This window comes from Sarcophilus harrisii, chromosome 5 (assembly GCF_902635505.1).
Source record: "Sarcophilus harrisii chromosome 5, mSarHar1.11, whole genome shotgun sequence".
NCBI classification, from domain to species: Eukaryota; Metazoa; Chordata; class Mammalia; order Dasyuromorphia; family Dasyuridae; genus Sarcophilus; species Sarcophilus harrisii.
Genome location: NC_045430.1, coordinates 200732375 through 200752370, shown reverse-complemented (window position 1 = coordinate 200752370; position 19996 = coordinate 200732375). Strand labels below are relative to the sequence as shown.

The 19996-nt window shown below is 51.2% G+C and overlaps 2 protein-coding genes across 2 annotated transcripts; one reads left to right on the top strand and one right to left on the bottom strand.

Annotated features, from left to right (window-relative positions):
* The first annotated feature begins 1771 nt into the window (after positions 1-1771).
* Positions 1772-9756, top strand: CDK5 (cyclin dependent kinase 5). Its single transcript, XM_031940236.1, has 11 exons — positions 1772-1863; positions 2870-2922; positions 3689-3741; positions 3831-3887; positions 4754-4849; positions 5237-5311; positions 5513-5609; positions 5876-5945; positions 8115-8175; positions 8394-8474; positions 8675-9756. Exons 1-11 carry the CDS (start codon positions 1772-1774, stop codon positions 8759-8761), a joined length of 822 nt encoding a protein of 273 aa, XP_031796096.1. The 3' UTR covers positions 8762-9756.
* Positions 9757-11014: 1258 nt separating this feature from the next.
* On the bottom strand, positions 11015-18096 carry ASIC3 (acid sensing ion channel subunit 3). The gene is made up of 11 exons (XM_031939421.1): positions 17509-18096; positions 15344-15494; positions 14495-14622; positions 13925-14123; positions 13731-13787; positions 13418-13568; positions 12860-12951; positions 12607-12686; positions 12402-12473; positions 11657-11715; positions 11015-11461 (listed from the first exon to the last, which is right to left on the bottom strand). The coding sequence occupies exons 1-11, from the start codon at positions 18052-18054 to the stop codon at positions 11383-11385; spliced, it is 1614 nt and encodes a 537-aa protein (XP_031795281.1). The 5' UTR covers positions 18055-18096; the 3' UTR covers positions 11015-11382.
* Between the last annotated feature and the right edge of the window lie 1900 nt (positions 18097-19996).

Genomic DNA, 19996 nt, shown 5'->3' with positions numbered 1-19996 from the left:
TATGTAACTTAACCAGCCGTTTTGCATATTCATCAAGAACATAACTGTCATTTGCTTGTCTTGTATCCTCAATAAGGCCCAGCATAGTGCTGTGCACATGGTTGGTAACTGAATCAGCTTGTTTTGATGCAAAGACAACTGAATTTAGTGTTAAAACCAGTCCCAAATGTATGGACTTTTTTTTTTCTTTTTTTAAATCTTTATAATGTAAAGGTTACACTAGATGACCCCTAAGGTCCCTTACAACTCAACACCTATTTTTGGGAGTCGAGAGATTCCTTGTCCTGCGGGACTCTCTTATATTCATCTTCCTCATCTGTAAAATAAGTGTTACATCTGTTCTTGCTTATATCCCAAAACTGTGGAAAGGATAAAATGAAATACATGTAATGAATCACTTTGTAAATTGCAAAGGGTTAGTTATTATTACATATTTGTTGAAGAAAAGAACAAAGGAAAGGAGTCATGTATCAATCTATGTATAATGAGCATATGTTATAATGGGGAGAGTACTGGACTGCCAGTCAGAATACCTATGATTTAGTAATTATATCATTTAAGATAACAGGATTTTAAAGATTTTAAAGATCAAAGATATTTCCAAACTCAAACTTCTTTTCAGGGAACCCCTGAGGTGGTATAATTTCATCAAAGCCCCACAATCTGGAACTCTCAGATTTTCTGATTCCAAACATACCGCTTTCCCTTCCACATCCCTCAGTTTACTCATTTGTAAAATGAGGGTATTATCTGCCATTATTTGACCTTGGCAGGGTTGTTGATTAAATTTCATAATGGATGTGAAAACCAAGTTTTGGAAGAATTGAAGAAATTATAAGGCCACATACATATTATTAAGTTGTACAGATACTATAGCTTACACATGGTTCAATATTTTATCAGATTAAGAACTGTTATGTACAAGGCATTGTATTAGACCCTGGGAGATTTACACAGAATGAAATAAGAAACAGTGCTGCCCATAAGGAACCTACAATTAGCGAATATGGGGGTCAGTTAAGTAGTAGCCAGAGAGCCTGAGTGGAGTCAAGACCCGAGTTCAAATTTAACCTTAGTGGTGAGACCCTGGACAAATTAGCCTTTGTTTCCTAAAATTTCCCCGTTGTAAAACTGGGGTACTAAAAGCACCCCCCTCTCAGGGTTGCTATGAGGATTGGGGGATATGTGTGTAAAACGCCACATAAATAAATGCTGGCTGTTTTAATTTCGTGTAATAGCTGCCTGTGCTTCTCTCCCTGGGCTTCCTCCTCTCTGTCTCACACCCTATTTCACCCCCAGACGGACCTCTCTCAAGGCATCCCGTCTATAAAATAAGGGGGTTGGGCTCTTGATCTAAGGTTATTCTAGAAGCCTGAAATGGCCCGGGACAGCCTGGGTGATCCGGGTTCTTAAAGGCCCGGTCCCTCGGCGGAACTGCTGACGTACAAGGAGTGAAGTTGGTAGAACATTGACCCGAGGGTCTCAAGAGACCCCTGGAGGGGGGGATTTTTGGAGAAGGGGAGTCATTCGTGTTTAGTCCATTCCTGCGATCAGCTTTGGGGTCAGATAGGGACATCATCATCAGTCACTCCCACTACAAGGGGTCCGGAGGAAGGGGGGCATAGTGGGATGAGTTGGAGGTCCCCAGCAGCCCGTCCCGGGAATTGCGGGGGCAGCTTCTGCGCAGGATCCGGACCATCCCTTCTGGATCCCCCGCTGCATTCTGGGACATGTAGTCTGATGGCCGTTAGAAAGAGCCTCGCGGTGCATGATGGGAGACGCGGTGCGGCAGGCGACGGCCCGGAAAAGGGCTTTTACTAGTCGAGGTGTCTCCACCTCCGGTGGTCCTGGAGCGGGAGACAGGCGAGTCCCGGAGAAGAGCACGCCGGGGATTGTAGTCCTCCGGCTTCCTCTCGCTCGAGCTTTTCCGGAGGCCGGGAAGCCTCGAGGACTCCAGCTCCCATAATCCCGCCGAGCAGGAGGGGGGCAGGCGGCGGGTGGCGGGCCTGGGGGGACCCCCCCCCAGCTGGCCGGGGGTCCCAGCCTTGGGAACCCCTGGCCGGGCCCTGCGGCCGCGGGACAGAAGGGGGAAACTGGAGAAGACGGCGGGAACCGGCTGGAAAATCCTCCTGCAAAGGCCCTCCCCCCACTGCCTCCCCTTGCCCTGCCCCTCCCTCTGCAAACCCCACCTCCTTCCGACCTCCCCGCCGCGGCGGCCACCTGGTTTGGGAATGGACCTCGGCCCCCGGCAGGCGCCCTCTCTTGCAAAACTGCCATCCTCCTGCATGAAGCCCCGTCCCCCCAACCCCATCCTGCAGAAGATGCCCCTAGCCCGGCGAACGCTGGTTCCCCTCCCCCTGCTTCCTCCAGTCTTCCCGGCGTTTCCCGGCTCTCCTCCCTCCGCAGACCAGCGCCAGGCCCCCGTCCGCGTATCGCTCTCCTGCTTTCTCACTGGCCTCCCTCGCCTAGGACCGGCCTTCCTAGTCCATCCCCCCCAGAAATCGTCCCGGCGCTTCTAATCCCTGCCCCGGCTTCTGCTTCCTTCCGCCTTCAATGACCCCTTTCCAGCCCCTCCTCCTGGACCGTAAAGCTGCCCGACTGCCCACTCCCTTCCCTCCATCTTCCCGCACCCCCCAAACAAACAAAACCCAGCCCCGCAGCCACCCACCGCTGACTGGGGGGTAGGGTGGAAAGGCCTTGACCCTCCTTCCCTCCTCCTCCCTCCTCCCTCCTCCCCTCCCCTCCTCCTCCCTCCTTCCTCCCTCCCCTCCCCTCCTTCCTTCCCCCTCTCCTTCCTCTCTCCTCTTCCCCCCCTCTTTCCCCCCTCCTCCCTTCCCTCCCCTTCCCCTTTTTCCTTCCCTTCCCCCAGGCACCAGAACCGTTTCAAGGCCAAGAACCGAGAACCCACGAGAGGGCGAAACGGTTGCTGAATGGGACATGGGGGCCTGGGCTTACCGGGGAGGGGCGGGGGGTCGGGTGCCTGGTTCCCATTCTCCCCCTTCGGCCCCCAGGGGACTGAGCCCCCCTGAGAGAGATCTGCCTGCTTAAGGAACTGAAGCACAAGAACATCGTCAGGTCTGTTTGGGGAGGGGGGCTCACTGGCTGTATGGGACCACCCCATGGGGAGAGGACCCTCTAGGGCATCGGGTCCTCCCTTTCCCCTCGGGGCCGGCCCTCCGTGCTCAGTGGCAGGCCTGGAGGTGGCCCGGATGCAATGGGAGACCCTGGCCCTTTTTTAAGCCCATCTCAGGTCTCAGCTCAGCTAGGCTTCATCCACTCAGCCATTAATTAAATTAATTAATTAAATTAAAGCTAATTAGGGAGCAATTGAGGCAAAGCACGACCTAGTCAAAAAAAATCTGAATAAGTCACTCAGAGAGGGAAGATCCCCAGGGTCTCCCGCCCAAACAGAAGTGACTGCTCTTTACCTGGGCTCTGAGGACCTGTCTAGGTAATTGGGGGGGTGGTACAGATTAGAAGGGGGGGGAAATTGGGAGGAATGGGATGCCCTTTATAAAGCGTGTTGGGGGGAAGGCTTTGGGGCCAGGTGGAGGCCGAGGGGTTACAACTGGGCATCCCGGTTACAGCTGGAACTAAAGACCCAAAGGGTCTAACTTAAGGGTGAGAACTCGTTCTGCCCAGCCTGATTTCTCCTTTCTCCCTTCCCTTTCTCTTCCTCCCCCAAAAGGTTTAGATGTTTTGCAAGTGAAAGAAATGATTTGTTTTGAGTTCTGTGACCAAGTAAGGAGAGGGGGCAGCCCAGGGGAGGGGCAGCCCTGATGTGCAAAGAGGGAGGCTGAGACAAGCCCTCTTTCTTCCCCTTCCCCCAGGATTTGAAGAAATATTTTGACAGTTGCAATGGAGACCTGGACCCCGAGATTGTGAAGGTGAGGTGATAATTGGGGAAAACAAGGGCTGAACTTCGATCTTTGCGAACTTAGTATTCCCCAAAAGAGACATTGACTTAGTTCCACAAACGTATTAAAAAAAAAGTATGGTGCTCAGCACTAGGGAGCCAAAGGTGGGAATTTAACACGATCCAGGTAAGCACAGGCAGCTGCGTTTCAGAGGACAGAGAAGGAAGATCTTTGTGGGTTCAAAACGGGCCTCAGACTTACTAGTTGTGTGCAAGTCACTTCATCCCGTTTGCCTCAGCTTCCTCATCTGTAAAATGAGGCGGAGAAGGAAATGGCCAACCCCCAGTATCTCTGCCAGGAAAACCCCAAATGGACTCATGGAGAGTGGCTCATGACTCAATTACAACAATTAAACACAATCTAATCAGATTATTAGAAACCTGTTTGTGGTTTATGAGTGCTAGGGCTGCTCAAGATAAAGACAGGGTGTAATATGTTTTCACAGAAAAAAATAGGAATGAAAAACTGTAGCTGGAGGATTATTTAAGATAGTATGTGATTAAGGGTCAGGATGTATTCAGGAAGACTAATGAGGTCAGGAAAGAGAGAGAGAGTGTGGATTGGAGTGGCTGAGAATGGCTTTGTTGGATGAGATGGGATTTGAACTGAGCCATGAAGGATGAATTTGTTTTAGCCAGCAGGGATTGTTGGATGGGAGTGGGGAGGTTGACAGAACCAGAGAACCAAAGGAGAGAGAGATGTACTGCAGGGGAAAGGCATATAGACCAACTTACTGGGGTTGGAACAGTACGGGGGAACAGTCTAATCTAGGGCTAGTTAGGAAAATATATGAGAATATCTGATGTTTTTCTCCACTTCTCCCATTCCCCCTGTAGTCATTCCTTTTTCAACTGCTTAAAGGCCTTGGATTCTGCCACAGCCGTAATGTTCTGCACCGAGACCTGAAGCCCCAGAACCTTCTAATTAACCGGGTATTGTGTCAGGGAGAAGAGAGAGAGGGTGGCAAGGGCTGGGACTAGGAAGAGGGTGCCTGTGTCTAGGTCTGAGAGCTCAGGCTGAGAAGGAGAAGCTTTCCCTGGGATCAGTTAGATCTTCTCTAAATGGGAAAGAATAACGGAGTAAAAAAAGTTCCACTGGGCCTGAAGTCAGTAGACCTGGGTTCACTTGTATGACTGGGCAAATTATTTTCCTTTTATGAACCTCAGTCTCTTACTCTGTAAAGTAGATGTTAGTATTTGGGTGGTTGTGAGGGATGCACTATGTAAGCTGTAGACATGTCCTTGTTTTATCATTGCCATCTCCTCTGATTCTCACTGATAGACATTCTCCCTTTTTACTTCTCATTCCTCTGCCTTCAGAATGGGGAGCTCAAGCTGGCTGATTTTGGCTTGGCGCGAGCCTTTGGGATCCCTGTTCGATGTTACTCTGCAGAGGTGAGCCTTGGTAGTTAGGTATCCAGAAGGAAGTTGGGGGGTGGGGTGGGGAGCCCTTCTCATTGTCCCCAGTCCAGTTCCTTGGAACCTCATTCTTGCTTCCTCATTTCTGTTCCCTTCTCTGTGAGGGAATCTTCTCCCAACTCTGTTATCCTATCTCGGAGGGTCACTGTAGGCTTGGGTCCTTTCCATCTCCCCCAGGTGGTCACTTTGTGGTACCGTCCACCAGATGTCCTGTTCGGGGCCAAACTATACTCCACATCCATTGACATGTGGTCAGCTGGATGCATCTTTGCAGGTAACAAAATGGGGGAGGCTAGATCTGGCTGTTTTGCTTTCCTATCAGAGTCAGCCAAATCTGTTAGTTATATTCTCAGGGAAAAGGAGTTTGTGGACAGTTGATTGGGGGGGAGGCAGGGGAGATGGGGATGAGAACACTTGGGTAGGGAGAAGCACATTAAGCACGAGGGTGGTCTGAGGCAGTGGTGGAGGGGACTGGGGACTGGGAGCCCTTCTGAAGCATGAACCATCCACAGTCTCTTACTGACTTTCTGTCTTCCACAGAACTGGCCAATGCCGGGCGGCCTCTCTTCCCTGGGAATGATGTAGATGATCAACTGAAAAGAATCTTTCGATATCCTTCCAACCTTTGAATTAGAGAATCCCCCTCCCCAGATCCTGGGGCTGAACTATAGTTCCTGAGCCTGTAGGAAATAGAATATGGACATTAATTGGACTAGGGACAGGGTAGAGTTGGAGAAGTACAGCAGGAATCTTTGAGAAGCAGGACGAGGACTCTGATGAAATACAAACACATTTGTCATGTTATATGAACAAAAGACAGTTCTTCAGTGTGAAGAATTCAATTCAACATTTTTATGCCAGGTGTTGGGGATGAGGGAATACACTCCCTGCCCTTAGGAGCTTATATTCTACAGGGAGGAAAAAAATTAGGTATAGATAAATAAATGAAGTAACTTGAGGGTTGAGGAGACATCAGCAATTGGATCAAGCCTAATGGAGCAGGTTGCACTTGGGCTGAGACTTAACAGTAGTAGGAGTTCCCTAGAGGTAAAGAGGGAAAGTGTTCCAGATGTGGGAAGTAGCCTCTGCAGAGGTTTGGAGGCAGGAGATGGAGTACATCTATAGGAGATATACGAGATACCCAGTATAGCTAGAATGTAGAGTATGGGGAACTAATGTTAAGTTAGTCGGGAAGAACAGATTGAAGTCAGACCCATGAAAGGCATTAAATGCCAAGGAAAATTTGAAGTTTATTTTAGAGAGACCCAAGAAACGACCCACTGAAGCTTCAGGCCGTGTTTTAAGGATGTCCATTTGGCATCCATATGGAGGATGGATTGGAGAGTGAAAAGGCCAGGCAGCTAAGTCAGAGGGGATGAGTAGCTGGGTCAGGACAAGGGGATGCGTGTTAAAATATTATGGGTGTAGACTTGAGAAGACTCAACAGCCGGCTGTATAGAGGAGAAGAGGAGTGGAAAGGGGTGAGGATGACTCCAATTTCAATCCCTGGAATGAGAGACTAGGGTTTGTTGGTGAGAACACTAGGATTGGAGGCGGGAGGTCGGTTGAGTTCAGCTCCTGCTAGGCCATTGTGGCTTCTCTGGGCATTGGTTTTCTTATTAATAAAGAAAACCCTTATTAATAAAGGGAGGGGCAGTGTGCTGCAGCATTGGGAGACCAAGGGCCTAGCTCTGCTTGCTGCTTGCTATTACCTTGGATGAGTGATCCCATTTGCCTGGGATTCAGTATCGTCATGTAAATGAAGGGATTGGACTACATCAGTAGTTTCTGCTTTTGGTTTTCTGCTTTTTTGTTTTTGGTCCACAAACCCCTTTCAGCAGCAACAACCAAGTGTTGTGAACTTCTAGAGTAAATGAATATACTGTTTGTGATATTCTTGACCGTGGTTTGATAATTACAGTGCCACTGGAGAATTCCCACTAAATGGAAATCACTGGACTAGCAGATCTCTTAGTTCACCACTAGATCTGTAATCTTAAGATCTTTCTACCTCATGGGATTGTTGTTAGGAGCAAATGGGCCCCTGGAGTGCTTTATAAACTTTTGAAGAGCTAGTTAAAAAGCTTTTTTTTTTTTTAATTAAAAACTAAAAAAAATGTTCTTATTAAATGCTTCCATAGACGACCCTTAAGTTCAGTTTTGGGCCCCCAGGAAAACAGAGTAGCAGTAGGAGTAATAGAGGGCTTGGATTATTCAAGGAACGCTCCCTGGAGGGGTGAGAGGTAGGATGCCTTAAGAGGTGGAACTATAGAGGTTTTAACTTGGAAGTGAAGGAAAGGATGATTAATATGACAAATTAAGAAGATTTTGGGGTGGGAGTTGAGAGTAGAAAAGAACCTCAGACCATAAGAGCTGGGGTCAAAGTAATGTTCTGTGCTGGAAGAATTCAGGAGGGAGGAGGAGAAGCGGAGGGATCTGTCCGTCAGCATGGATCAAGGTGGAGTGGATGCAGAGACCTACAGGGCTTGGTCACAGAGATGGAAGGCAAAGGGGAACCAAGGACAGAAGCGCCGCTCTGAGAGTGTTGGATTCCACCCGTGGCTCTGCTGCAGACGGGCTCTGGGGCTTCAGACAGGTCCTCAAACTGGTCTCCCTCACACTCTCACACACATGCACTCACACACACATTTACACACACAGCCACTTTTCTGGGGGCTCACTAGCTGGGGGAGTAGCAGAGGCCAAAGTGAGGGTCCCAGATCTCAGGCCTACCAGCCTTCCCTCGGTTCGCATCACGACCCTTAACCTCGGCTCTCACGCTGCTGGGGACTCCAACTGAAGAGCAGTGGCCTGCCATGACCAAGCTTCCAGACTACAAGGTAGGCGTGAGTTCAGCCAAGGACACAAGCTCCTTTGATGTCTGAGAGCCGAGTCTTCTCTAGCTTCTCCTTCCTGCTCCCTTGGCCGCCCTCGTGTGACCCATGTGTCTCCCCCTTGTACTATCCCCAAGCTCAGCCTCCGTTGAAGCCTTAATACCCCCCTCTCCCCAGTTCCCATGGACACTGCTGTGTATCTGAGCCCCTGTTTCCCTCTCTAGCCTTACCCCATGTATCCAGCAACGACATCACTTGTCAATGTTGTCCCCAAGCTCAACGCCACAGGGAGGGACCTATTGCAGGTAAAGGGCCAGCTGTTCCTGGACTGAGAGGAGGAAGGGTCAGGTTGATTGTGGATGGGGGAGAAGGGAAGGCAGGGGGAGTGCATGTGCTTTTTGTACTGGGGGAGGGGATGGCCGGAGGTGCTCTGGGAGTCGGGAGAAGGGAAAGAACCGGGTCCCCGTCCTGTCTAGCCCCATTCCAATTTCTCCCTCTCCCCCAGAACCTGCTCAAGTGTAACCCAGTTCAGCGCATCTCAGCGGAAGAAGCTTTGCAGCATCCCTACTTCTCCGACTTCTGCCCTCCCTAGCCAGGGTCTCCTTTGCCCTTTCCATGTCCAGAGAACCGAGTCCACTACCCTCGACCCCTCTAGGCCCTCAGATTGGGAGCTGCTCGATGCGCTCTCGCCTTGCTGGCCCACCCTCTTCCCTACCTACCCAGGGACCCTGGGCAGGAGAAATAGCCCCTGGGAGCTAAGGGGTTGGGGCCTCCTTTGCCTGTTTTTCTTCCCTGGCCCTTCCCTAGACTCCCCCACCCCATTGGAAAAGGGGTAGGGGTGGGGATGGTGCTATGCACTTAAGCTCTGCTACTTGGGCCAGATGTTTGGGGTCAGCCGTGGTGGGGTTAGGGGTGTGAAGGATGGATGCCAGCCGGAGCCCCTGTCCCCCCACTTCCTGCGCTCCCCCCCTTATGTATGGACTTTATTTAATTTCATAAATTGGCTTCTTTCCCACAATCTAGGCTTTTGTCATGAGGGAAGGTGTGTGTGTCTTTATGTTCTGAGACATGGTAGCAGAGGCCTGAAGACTGACCTGCCTCCACTTACTAACATGACCAGCCATCATCTCCCCCAACTCACTCTCATGTCCCCTTTTTGGCCCACGGTTCAGTTTCTTAGGAACCCAGTGAAACCTGCCTGCTCTGCCCACCAGAGGGCAGAAGTCAACACTAGGTAGAAATTAGGGCTCAGTTTTGGATCATCCAGAGGAAAGTCTTCCTAGACAATTAGAACTAGCCAGAAATGGCATATGGGCCTCCCTGGGAGGTCCCTCCCTGGGGGTCTTCAGCTGGGCGAGTTGCTGTGCTGGGGGGTCTCCTGCAGAGGATGAACTGGTTCCTGAGCCCCCTCCACTTGTAGGCATCTGTGGAACCTGACTTGAGGGTGAACCTTTATGCTTGACTTCTGCCCAAAGGCTGGGAGATGTAGGGGCTTATTCTGAGTACTGATTGGGGGCAGGGAGGGGGAATTAGGACTAGAAAATGAGAGTTGTCATTTATTAATAAATAGTGTGGCTTTGACTGCTTTGTGCTCTGCCCTCTCCCATTCACTCCATAACGTAGCTCAAGGTAGGAGGACCCTGAGATCAAAAAATCAGACATGATTCCCCTGTTCCCCAACTATTACTATCCAGCATTGCCAGAGCAATCCAGTGCCAGGAGAGTCCTGGATATCCGGTAAGTGAGAGCTCTTTGACCCACTGGCAGGAGTCTGTGGCCAAGTCAAGTCTAAGTAGGAATGTGGAGAGCCGAGTCTAGCTTTCTAGTTGTTTTTCATTTTTCCTAGAGCGTTTTTGTGCTAGAGCAGCCAGCTATGAGCACAGCATGCCTCACTGAAGTCAGTAAATGGTTTGGGAAGTGGACAGATTATATTTCCATTTCCAAAAAGAATCCAGTGTAAGTTCTCTCACTGAGAGGGTGTTTAGGACTAAGTATTAACAACAGGGTGAAATCCTCCCAGACAGGATAGTAAGTTGTTCATCAAATGGCAGGGCTAAGATGGGGAACCTGGGTCTCTGGCTCACTGTCCAGTGCTCTTTCTTCCCCTCCCTGCAGTCAGTCAGTAAACCAGTCAGTGCCAGGGGTGTACAAAGAGCTAAGAGACAGTCCCTGCTCTTAAGGAGCTCATGACCTGTTCCAAACTTCGCATTTCTAAATGCATTGCAACATTGCGGTATTGTTTTCTGCCCTCCTACAGATCTCAGCTCTGATAACTTCCAGCCATGTGACTGGGCAATTCCCCTTCACTTTTCAGGGTCTGTTTCTTTATCTGTAAAATGATGATAATGTATTCTCCCTGGCCACCCCCGTTATTTTGACTAGAGTCGTCATGTAAGAGGCTTCTACTAGGGAGGCTGTAAGGCAAGAGGAAGAGATACTGCATTTCTGGTGTCGTTTTGGGGGAGGAAATGACAGATGATGGCCAGTTTCTGGGCTTTGTTTCCCTCCCTCTTTTCTTGATTTACGCACAGCTCCTGAGCGTCAAGTGTCTGAGGACACCTTTGAACTGGGGGCCTCCTGACTTCAGGGCTGGTTACCCACCTGTCCACTCGGCCACCCAACCGCCCCTTGGAGCTCTGCTTTCCAGCACTTGGCTCTGCGGCTGGTAAGCCTAGCTTCCAGCTAAGAGAAAAAGTAGCTGGAGGAGAGGATCCTTGCCGCTGTTAGCAATAAAGAAGAGGAATATGCAGCAGCATTTCTCCCCCAGTTCTCACTCCATCATTGGGATGATCGGACTGTACCCCTGCAGCACTCAAAGCTCTCCATCCATTTGTAGTCAGTGTAATATGAAACCTCATGATGGGTCGGGAATCGGGGAGGAAAGGGCAAGAATGCTGTTTAGCAGTACTTAGCCTGAACCCATTAAGCTTTGGTGGGAGAATTTCGGGCAGTGTGTCAGGACATCGAGAGAGATTTCTGAACAGAAGGATTTTTCTCTCCCCCCCCCCCCAAAAAAAAAAAACCCAAACATATTCTTGTGATATTTAAGACCTGTCTAAGCCATCTCCTATTGTTTTTCATCTCTAGCAAAAGTCACTCTTTTCAAACAGCCATCCTGGGCTCTTGCCAATCAGTAGCTTTATTTGGAGAGGGGCTAGCAGGCTAGTGCATGCAGGACAGGGAGTCCCTGGGGGCAACAGATCGGACCTGAGTCTAGAGGCGAGTGACCAGGTAGCAGGTCCGGTGAGAAGTGGAAACAGTCCTGGTGACCCCACAGGGGGGAGTGGAAGACCTAGGAGAGGGGAAGGAGATCAGAGTCGGGTGACTTCAGACCTTTACAAACACCGCATCCATCCCCGGCTCGGGCTTGCCTCCTAGACTTCCCTTTGCTCACGTACTTCCTTGGAAGGGAAGGAGAAGCACTAGTCAGGGTCCCCTTGTCTTGATCAGGGGTTCAGGAGGGTGGGATGAGGTGATCTCTCATTACCTGGGTTTAGCAGTGAGGTGGGGTCCCGGACTTCGGTGGATGTCAATCCCTTGTTGGAGCTATCACGTGGGATATAGGAAGCCGTAAACAGGAATGGCAGCCAGATATTGGAAAGAAATCAACTGTCAGAGCCAAAGGGGGTCTTAGAGACCATCTATCTGGTTAGAGACCTTTCATTTCACTAATGGGGAAACAGACCTGGAGAAATGAAATGTCTTGACCAGGTCACAAAACTAGTAAGTGCCCAAGGCAAGATCTCCTGGTTCTTGGTTTCCAGGCTGGAGCAGCTTACGATGCTCTCTGCCCCCCTTTCCCCAGGATTTCCTCTGCTTGCTTGGTGCTGATTGCTGAAGAATCAGCCTCTTGGGGTCAGCTCATTGTCTTTCTTGCATCCCAATTCCCCTAAATCCAGAGCAGCAGATAGCTCAAGGATTTTTCTCTGGCTCTTGCCTAGGAGAAGGGAAGATCTGAAAGGTAGACTAAGATGAGTTCTAATCAGGGAGCCAGGAAAAGACAGCTCAACACCAAACGTGTCTATGTTTGTATGAAGATGGATGTGTGCTCAGGGCAGGATGGGTGAAAAAAGTACTAGACTTGCTCTACTGTGGACAAGTTATCTAACTTTTCTGAGCCTCAGTTCTTCCTAAAGTATGGGCAGCGATATTTGTTCTACTTGCCTCGGGTTTATTGAGAGAAAATTCTGTAAACTTAGATTACTAGAAAAATTAGTAATTAGCAGCATTACCAGGCTGTTCCTGGGTGCCTTCTGTGACCTCCTCCTATTGTGGAAGTAACCAAGAACCCTATCTTGGAAAACCTGAGAGGAGAGGAGAGGAATGTGTGAGATACTCCCTAGTTTGCCCATTTGTTGTCCACATTCTCTATTGGGTCCCTACAAGCCTCCCTCCCTCCCCCCCCCCCCAGAACTTAACAATGGGCTCCCATCCTACCTCAAAGAGAAAGTCCAAGATCTCCAGAATGGTCAGCAGGCTGGCACCAATGAAGAGCCCCATCTGGCCTCCAATGTCACCTGGGAAGGAGCAAGAACAGCCCGCTCTTCCCTCTGTTCCAGGCGCGCCAGCCTCGCCTCCACCCCCAGACTCCTTTGGCCCAACCTCTGCCCGGGACCCGTCCACTTCCGGGACCCTTACCCTGGCTCTGGAGCCTAGATTCTGTTCCCCCTCCCCAAGGCTCATCCCTCACCCAACAGATCGGCCACTTCATAGGCTTTCTTCTGCTCCACCGTCTCATAATTAAGCGCCTCAAAGAAGATGTCTAGCACCAGAACGTTATCCCTGAGGGGAGAAGGGACCGCGGGGCTGATTCCCAGGGCTTGGGGCCAGGACCAGCGACTTCTGCCTCTCTCCCTCCGTGCAGCCCCCAGCATGGAGAGACCAGGCCGCGTGGGTGAGTGTGAGTGAGTGTGAGTGTGAGTGTGTGTGTGAGAGAGTGACTGCTGGAGGAAGGAAGGGATAGGGAGTCAGGCTCTCCCTGAGCCCGCGGGTATCCGTCCCTCCTCCCCAGGTGTGTAAGTTGGAAGGTGTCCTGGCTGTGTCACTGCTCCCCCCCTTCACCCTCCCCCCCCCCCACTGTGTGTGGTACCCCCGGTCCCTGTGCGCGCGGAGAGCAGGTTCCCAGGTCCGCTCCGTCCTGCCCCGCCGGGCGCCCGTCCCTCGTGTGTGGGGGCCGTGAATGCTGTGGGACTGGGTGGGGGGGACGCGGGGGTCCGCACTTGTGCGCTTGGGGTGGGCGGCGACTCACGCTATGTACTGCTTGCTGCGGTTGTATTTCTGGGCCAGGAAGCTGGCGGACGCGCGGCTGGGGATCCGCACCATGGAGAGCTCCTTTTCGAAGCGCGTGCTGGCGCAGGGGCTGGGGCAGAGGCAGGCCGTGTCCTTCCTCATCATGCTGTCTGGGGGGAGAGCCACGGGAACGCGGGGCTGGGGCGGGCCCGGGGAGATCCCCGAAGGGGGCTCGGGAAGTGGGGGCGGGCGGGGCCGTTTGGGGAAGCGCGCTGGGGCGGGCGGTTCCCCGCTATCTCCCAACGGGGCTGGCTGGCCGGGGGGCTCCTTACCCAGGGAAGGTCTGGCACAGTCCTTGTACTGTTGGGGGCTGCAAATGGGGGCGCTGCCTGGAGTGAGGAGGGAAAGGTGACTGTATCGGGTCCCCCGGAGCGCCGTCTCAGCTTTCTCCGCCTTCCCCGGCCCCAAAGCTGGCCCCCGAGCCCCTCCTGTCTCCGACTTCCAGCCCCCGACCACGGCCCCTTACCGGGCATGTACATCATCCGGCAGCCGCACTTCCGAGACAAGAAGCGAGTCTCACAGATCTGGCGGCAGCCCGAGAGGCTGTAGGTTAACCAGGGGCTTGGGTTGGGGTTGGAGGGGCTGACATCAGGAGGACCCATGTCAAAGTCAGGGTCTAGGAGCACAGAGCTACAGTTCCCCCAGGGCTGTGGCAGGAAGAACAGCTACAGCAGAAAAGGAGTTAAGGAGGAGCTGGGAAAGGGATGGAATGACAGACAGAGACGGAGTGAGAAGGAGAGAGAGAGAGAGACAGAGAAGAGACAGAGACAGAGAGAAAAAGAGAGAGGGACAGAGAGAAGGAGAGAGAAGAAGGGAGGGAAAGACAGACAGAAAGAGACACACAAAGACACAGTAATGAAAAAGAGACAGAGACAAAGATGGGGACGAAACAGGGAAGTAAGGAAGAACTCATGAAGAGTAAGAGGATTGGGAAAGATTTAAGGAATCAGAGAACATTGGAAGGGGGGATTTGGAAGGGTGGGTCTGAGGTGCTGGAGATTGAAGACTGGGCAGAAGGAAGCAGGACATAGGATACTTGCTGCTTTTGGCAGGACACAAAGGTCTGGTAGCCTGGGGCAACCCCAAAACCGAGCTGATCAATCGTGGGTGGCTCATCTTGACTATGAATCTGCACCCGAATTCCTGCTTCAAATGGAGTTTGTTCTGGAATAGGGAGAAGATGGGAGGAATAGAAGCTTATCTCTCTCCTGAGACTTTATCCCCATTGGAATCCTTTGGATTCCTCCTAAGGACGCTTCTGTTTTGAATCACTGTCTTATCTAAGGAGAGGGAAAGCTTTGGCTCTAGTCCCCATGCTCTAATATGTGCTCCCCCACCCACCCACCCAACCTCTTCCTTCCTCAGCAGGCAGTGAGTTGTGCAGGAGTCTTGTCTCCTTCACCTGTTTCCCCAACACTTTTATTAAAACATGGCTTAAGAATTGCCATTCAGTCAGCTTTACATTATCCTCCTATTCCAATCCAAGATACTATTGCTTCCCTTACTTCCTCCTCCATACTCTGTTTCCCATCAGCTTAAGATTCTGCCTTTAAGAGGGTCATCAAGGATAAAGCTGGAAATTGGTATGCTTGACCCCTCTCATTTCAATCTCACAGGTTAGGAACAAACCTGACAGCCCATACCTCTTCTTTCCCCATGGCCTCAGTCCTCCATTCTTTGTCCTTTCCCCTTATTGTGTACAGTCCCATACTTTCATGTCTCACCTCCCTCCCACACCTGGGACCTGTTCTCCTTCCCCTATTACTGATGCATCATCCCCATTTCTCTTCCACCGTATCCATCCTCTCCTTCCCAAACTCCTAGTCCTTCTGTCTCAGAGCTTCCATACTTATCTCCCCTCTCTCTTGGCCCCTGCGCCACATACCTGTGTCCTTCCACACTGGCAGGTATTCATCCTGCTGCACTGTCATCATTAACTCCAGTCCATTTCCAGAACCTCCTTTGGGAGTACTGAGGAGCTCAGCTCCGTCAAATCCTGAGTTAAAGATGAAACACTGACCCATTCTGGTGAAGATCTGAGGAGGAAAGGGAAGACAAGGACAGCAGGAATAGGGAAGGTGCCAGAGTGATATTGGGGAACAAGAAAAGCCTAGAGGGGGCCCAACTTCTGAATCCTACCCCCCACACCCCTTAACCCCAATGTGTGTACTAACTATGTTGTTTCCAGAGTTTTAGTTGATAAGATGCCATTTGACCTTCAGATGCCTACCATTATCCCCTATCCCTGAGAAGGCTGGGTTAGTGCCTCCAGGGATCTTGTCTCTTTAAATAATATTTATACAACAAAGTTTGTGATTCTGAGGGTCATTTTCCCTCTTTGAGGCATTTATAAAATAAAGAAAATAATTCTTGCAGGTGTACAACCTTCTTGGTGGTTGTTATAAACAAAAGCACTAAATCAATGTGAAGTTGTGTTATCAATATTGTTTTGGAGGTAGAAGAACAAAAGCAGGAAGTGGTTCAATAGCCACTAAAATCTTTATATGGGTTTTGTGGGGACGATGGAGGTAGAATGAGAAAGTAGTCTTTTGGACTGAAAGGAACTATTCCATTCCCCTGAAAACTCCCTCCCTTGGGGATAGGGAAAGCATTTCCTAGATGCCAAATGATCCTGCCCTCATCTCACTGTGCCCAGTGTGGCAGAGTCCAAACAGATGATCTCATAATTCTCCAAATCTCTCTAGTCCTGAATTCTACTCCTTTCCAGCAAAACCAAGTGATACCAACAAGCCAGCCTGGATAAGTAGGAAAAGGGGTAGGAACTGCTCCAATGTTGATCTCTGAAAAACTCTGGGTATAGAACCTTTGGTGATCACTCCCTATCCTGTTATTCCCGCCCCCCCCCCACTTTTCCAGTATTTCCTTTCTTTTACTCACCAGGTACCCTGCACTCTCAAGCTATTTGTCTAGCAGGGGTAGGGTTAGAGCATCTAATACACTCATTTTCATTATAAGATCAGAGGCTTCATGTGTCACAGTTCAGCATGGTGTCTTATATGTGTAGTAGACACTAGACATTTACTAGATTAATACACTTATCACCTTAGGGAAATCATCTAAGTTCTCTGAGACTGTTTCATCATCTGCAAAATGGTGATCATACCCTCTTATATAGACTTGTAATGAAGAAAGCTCTATGTAAACTTTAAAATGCTATAGAAATGGTTTGGCTATTATCACTATATTTGGAGCTTGCATTTTAATTTATCTGTGCCAGGGATGTTTATAAAGTAAGAGTACCCTCTACCCTCCCCAAACAGGGTATTACTTAATCTGAAGGAAAAAGAACATGATCACAATCACGATTTTGTCTCTTACTTCAGGTACTGTGCAGGCCAGTGGAGAAGATATTTGGGGGAATGGAGATCTTCCTGGTGTCTCTCAAATTATATCATATGGGTGATCACTAACCCTTCAAGGAATAGTGTAGGCTCTACCACTTAGGGCCTTGGGCAGGGACATGAGCTTACATTAGGGAGAATTGTCAGGAAGGCTGTTGTGCAGACCAAGGTGAGAAGAGAGGAGTAAGGTGGAATTGAAGTATGTGTGGAAATAGGTGGTTATGAGAAACTGAGGTCAGATTGAGCTAAAACTACAATTGGCAAGGAAAGGAAGGTGGCTGTATTTGTCTACAGGTGTGGTACAGAATATTAGAAAAACAGTTTGGGGAAACTTTGTCTTCTTATCCCTGTACCTCAGTCCTGGAAAGAGTGATGGGGTGAGAATCCACTTCCTGACAGTGCCATCACCAAGTACACTTGGGAGCATCAACACTCCCTCCTTCCACCCCGCAACATACAGTCTTGGGGTAGAGGTGAGATTTCCTAGGACTTGGGCTCAGATGCTCAAGGGTCAGGTGGGTGAGGTTGTTTGGGGTAGAAGGTTGAGCAAGGGTGGGATACCATAGGGGCCGACATTCTTAAGGGGTCGGGAAGGGTGCCAGGCTAGTGTTAGGAGGTTTTCTGACCCAGAACAGGGTTTGGGCTGGGACTGAAGTGAGAGAAGGAGAAAACTGGGGGCACTGCTCACCCTGGTGAAGTTGCTTGGGCCACAAGGCCGTCCTCGGTAGCGACAGTCCAGCAACATGTCGTCCATGGTGTGGCCGGCCCTGGCGAAGAGTTCGGCCAGGTCGTAAGTGGCACTGGGCATGAAGCCCTGGGGTGCCGGGGGCTGGCCCAGCTCTTTCAGATAGGCAGCGTGCTCTCCAGACTCGAGGCCCAGGAGGGCGGGTCCGGCCCAGTGCAGGTCGTTGGGTGTGATCCGGGACCGCCGGAGTGGGTTGATGTTGCACAGGGTGACAGCTGGGAAGACGAGGTGGTGGCTCTCGTGCTCGTCCAGCACCGTCACGTGGTGGAACTGTCCATAGTACTCAATCCGCTCTGCCACCTGGTAGAGGAAGGCGGTCAGGGAGAGCAGCATGGCCCCCGCCCACAGCCCCCTGCGCAGCGTCAGGCCTCCGGCCCCAAAGACGTGGCTCAGGCCATGCAGGGTGCAGCTGCTGGCAAACACACAGATGTCCGAGGTGGGCTGCCTGGCTTCTCTGTCCTCCTCCTGCGGGGCAGGGAGAGGCTTCATGGCTGAGCCCAGAGGGAAGGAGGCTGAGGCAGGAGAGGAGAGCCCAGGAGAGGAGAGGAAAAGACCAGAGGGAGGGAGGAGAGGGGAAAAAAGGACCAAAGGGAGAGAGGAGAGAAGGGAAAAGGACCAAAGGGAGGGAGAAGAGAAGGGAAAAGGACCAAAGGGAGGGAGGAGAGAGAAAAGGACCAAAGGGAGGGAGGAGAGGAGGGAAAAGGACTAGAGAGGAAGGAGAGGAGGGAAAAGGACCAAAGGGAGGGAGGAGAGGAGGGAAAAGGACCAAAGGGAGGGAGGAGAGGAGTGACAAAGAAAAGTCAGCAAGGAAAGCTTTGAGGGGAGGTGGAAGAAGGACAGAGGACGGGGAGGGCTGGAGGAGAAATGGATCAGTGTGGGGGACAGAAGGGTCAGCAGAGGGGATGGTGGGGAGTGGGATGGAGGAGGGGGAGAAGGGGCTCGGCCCAAGGCTCCATGAGGGCGAGGGGTGGGAAGTAGATCCTGAGGCTCTGGCTGGGGTCTGGCCGGAGCTCCAGCAAGAGGGCTGCCGGCTGGCTGTGGCTCCGGGCTGGGTCCCGTCGGATGCTGCTGATGTAAGAGCGGAGCTGGCTGTGGGAGGGCCGGGGCGCTCTGCAGGCCTGCCGGGGTGGGAGGTGCCCGCCGCAGAGGATTGGGTTTCAGCATCAAGGGGGGTGAGGGAGGCCCAGATAAGGGCAGCTTGGGGGAAGGCAGGGAAGGTCCCTGGGGCCACAGACAGCCATTAGTGGGGCCCGGAGTGGGAAAAGCAAGAGGGGGGATAGCTGTTAGAGACCAGAGGCGCCAACAAGAAACCACAGGAGGCCAGGCAGGGTAGTGTGAGGGAAACTCTGAGCCAGGATGGAAGGAGGCGGATGAGGGCCTCTGGGATACCTCCCGCCTTGGGGTCAGCCACTCACAAAAGGAAGGGGAAACCCTAGGGCCACACGGGGACCCCCGATCCAGGAAAGCTTCCCCTCTCCAACATCCCACTCCCTGGTCTCTTTTCTTCAGGCACCAGGAACACAGTTTCCATTGCCAGAAGCAGAGCTGGGCCCTGACCTGCCAGGGAGCAGCCAGAAATCTAGCATCCTCTCAACGCTCCCCACCGTGGCCAGATCTGCGGCTGGTCTTCGCCCCCTTCCTTCCTGCTGCTTCCTCCCCCCTTGTCCTTGACCAGATTCACGCGCCTACCTCTTCATGTTCCTCTGCTGCGGGATAGCCAGCTGGTCCAGACTCACAGCACTAGTACAAGCGCAGGTAATGGTGACGGAGACAACCTGCATTGTGGAAGGCCACGAACGCCGGACCCCAAAGGAACACCCCGTCACTGTGGGAATCCGAAGGCCTGAGGAAGGTCGGGAGGTGGAGGAGAAGAGATTCTGGATTGTCTCCTTCCAGATCATCAGACCGTCAGTGACACAGGTGGATGCCTGTGGCAGAGGGCAGAAATTCGGGCACTTCGTGTGTAAAATGAGGTGGATGAGATCACCTGCAATGTCTTCCTTCTCGCTTGAAATCCTCTGATTTAAAGGTAGCCTGACATAACTGAAATCATGTGGGATTTGGAGTCAGGAAAATCTGGGTTCAAACTCTGGCCCAGCTATTTACTAGTTATGTGACCTTATGGGAACAAGTCATTTAATTTTCCCAGCTTCAGTTTCCTTATCTGTAAAATGAGGTCAGAGGTTCCTTCTAACTCTAACATCTTTACAGAATCCTATGCCAAGCCTTCAGACAAAGTTGGGAAGAAAATATGGGGACATCAGGGCCCCTTCAATCTGCTCTGGGTACTTGAGCAGTGGAACTATGGAAGATGAATGAGCGAGTGAATGAATTAAAACACACATACTTTAAAGCACTTCTGTGCATAATAAGATAGTTAAGTGGTCCAGGGGATAGAACACTGGCTGGAGTCAGAGAGACCTGGGTTCAA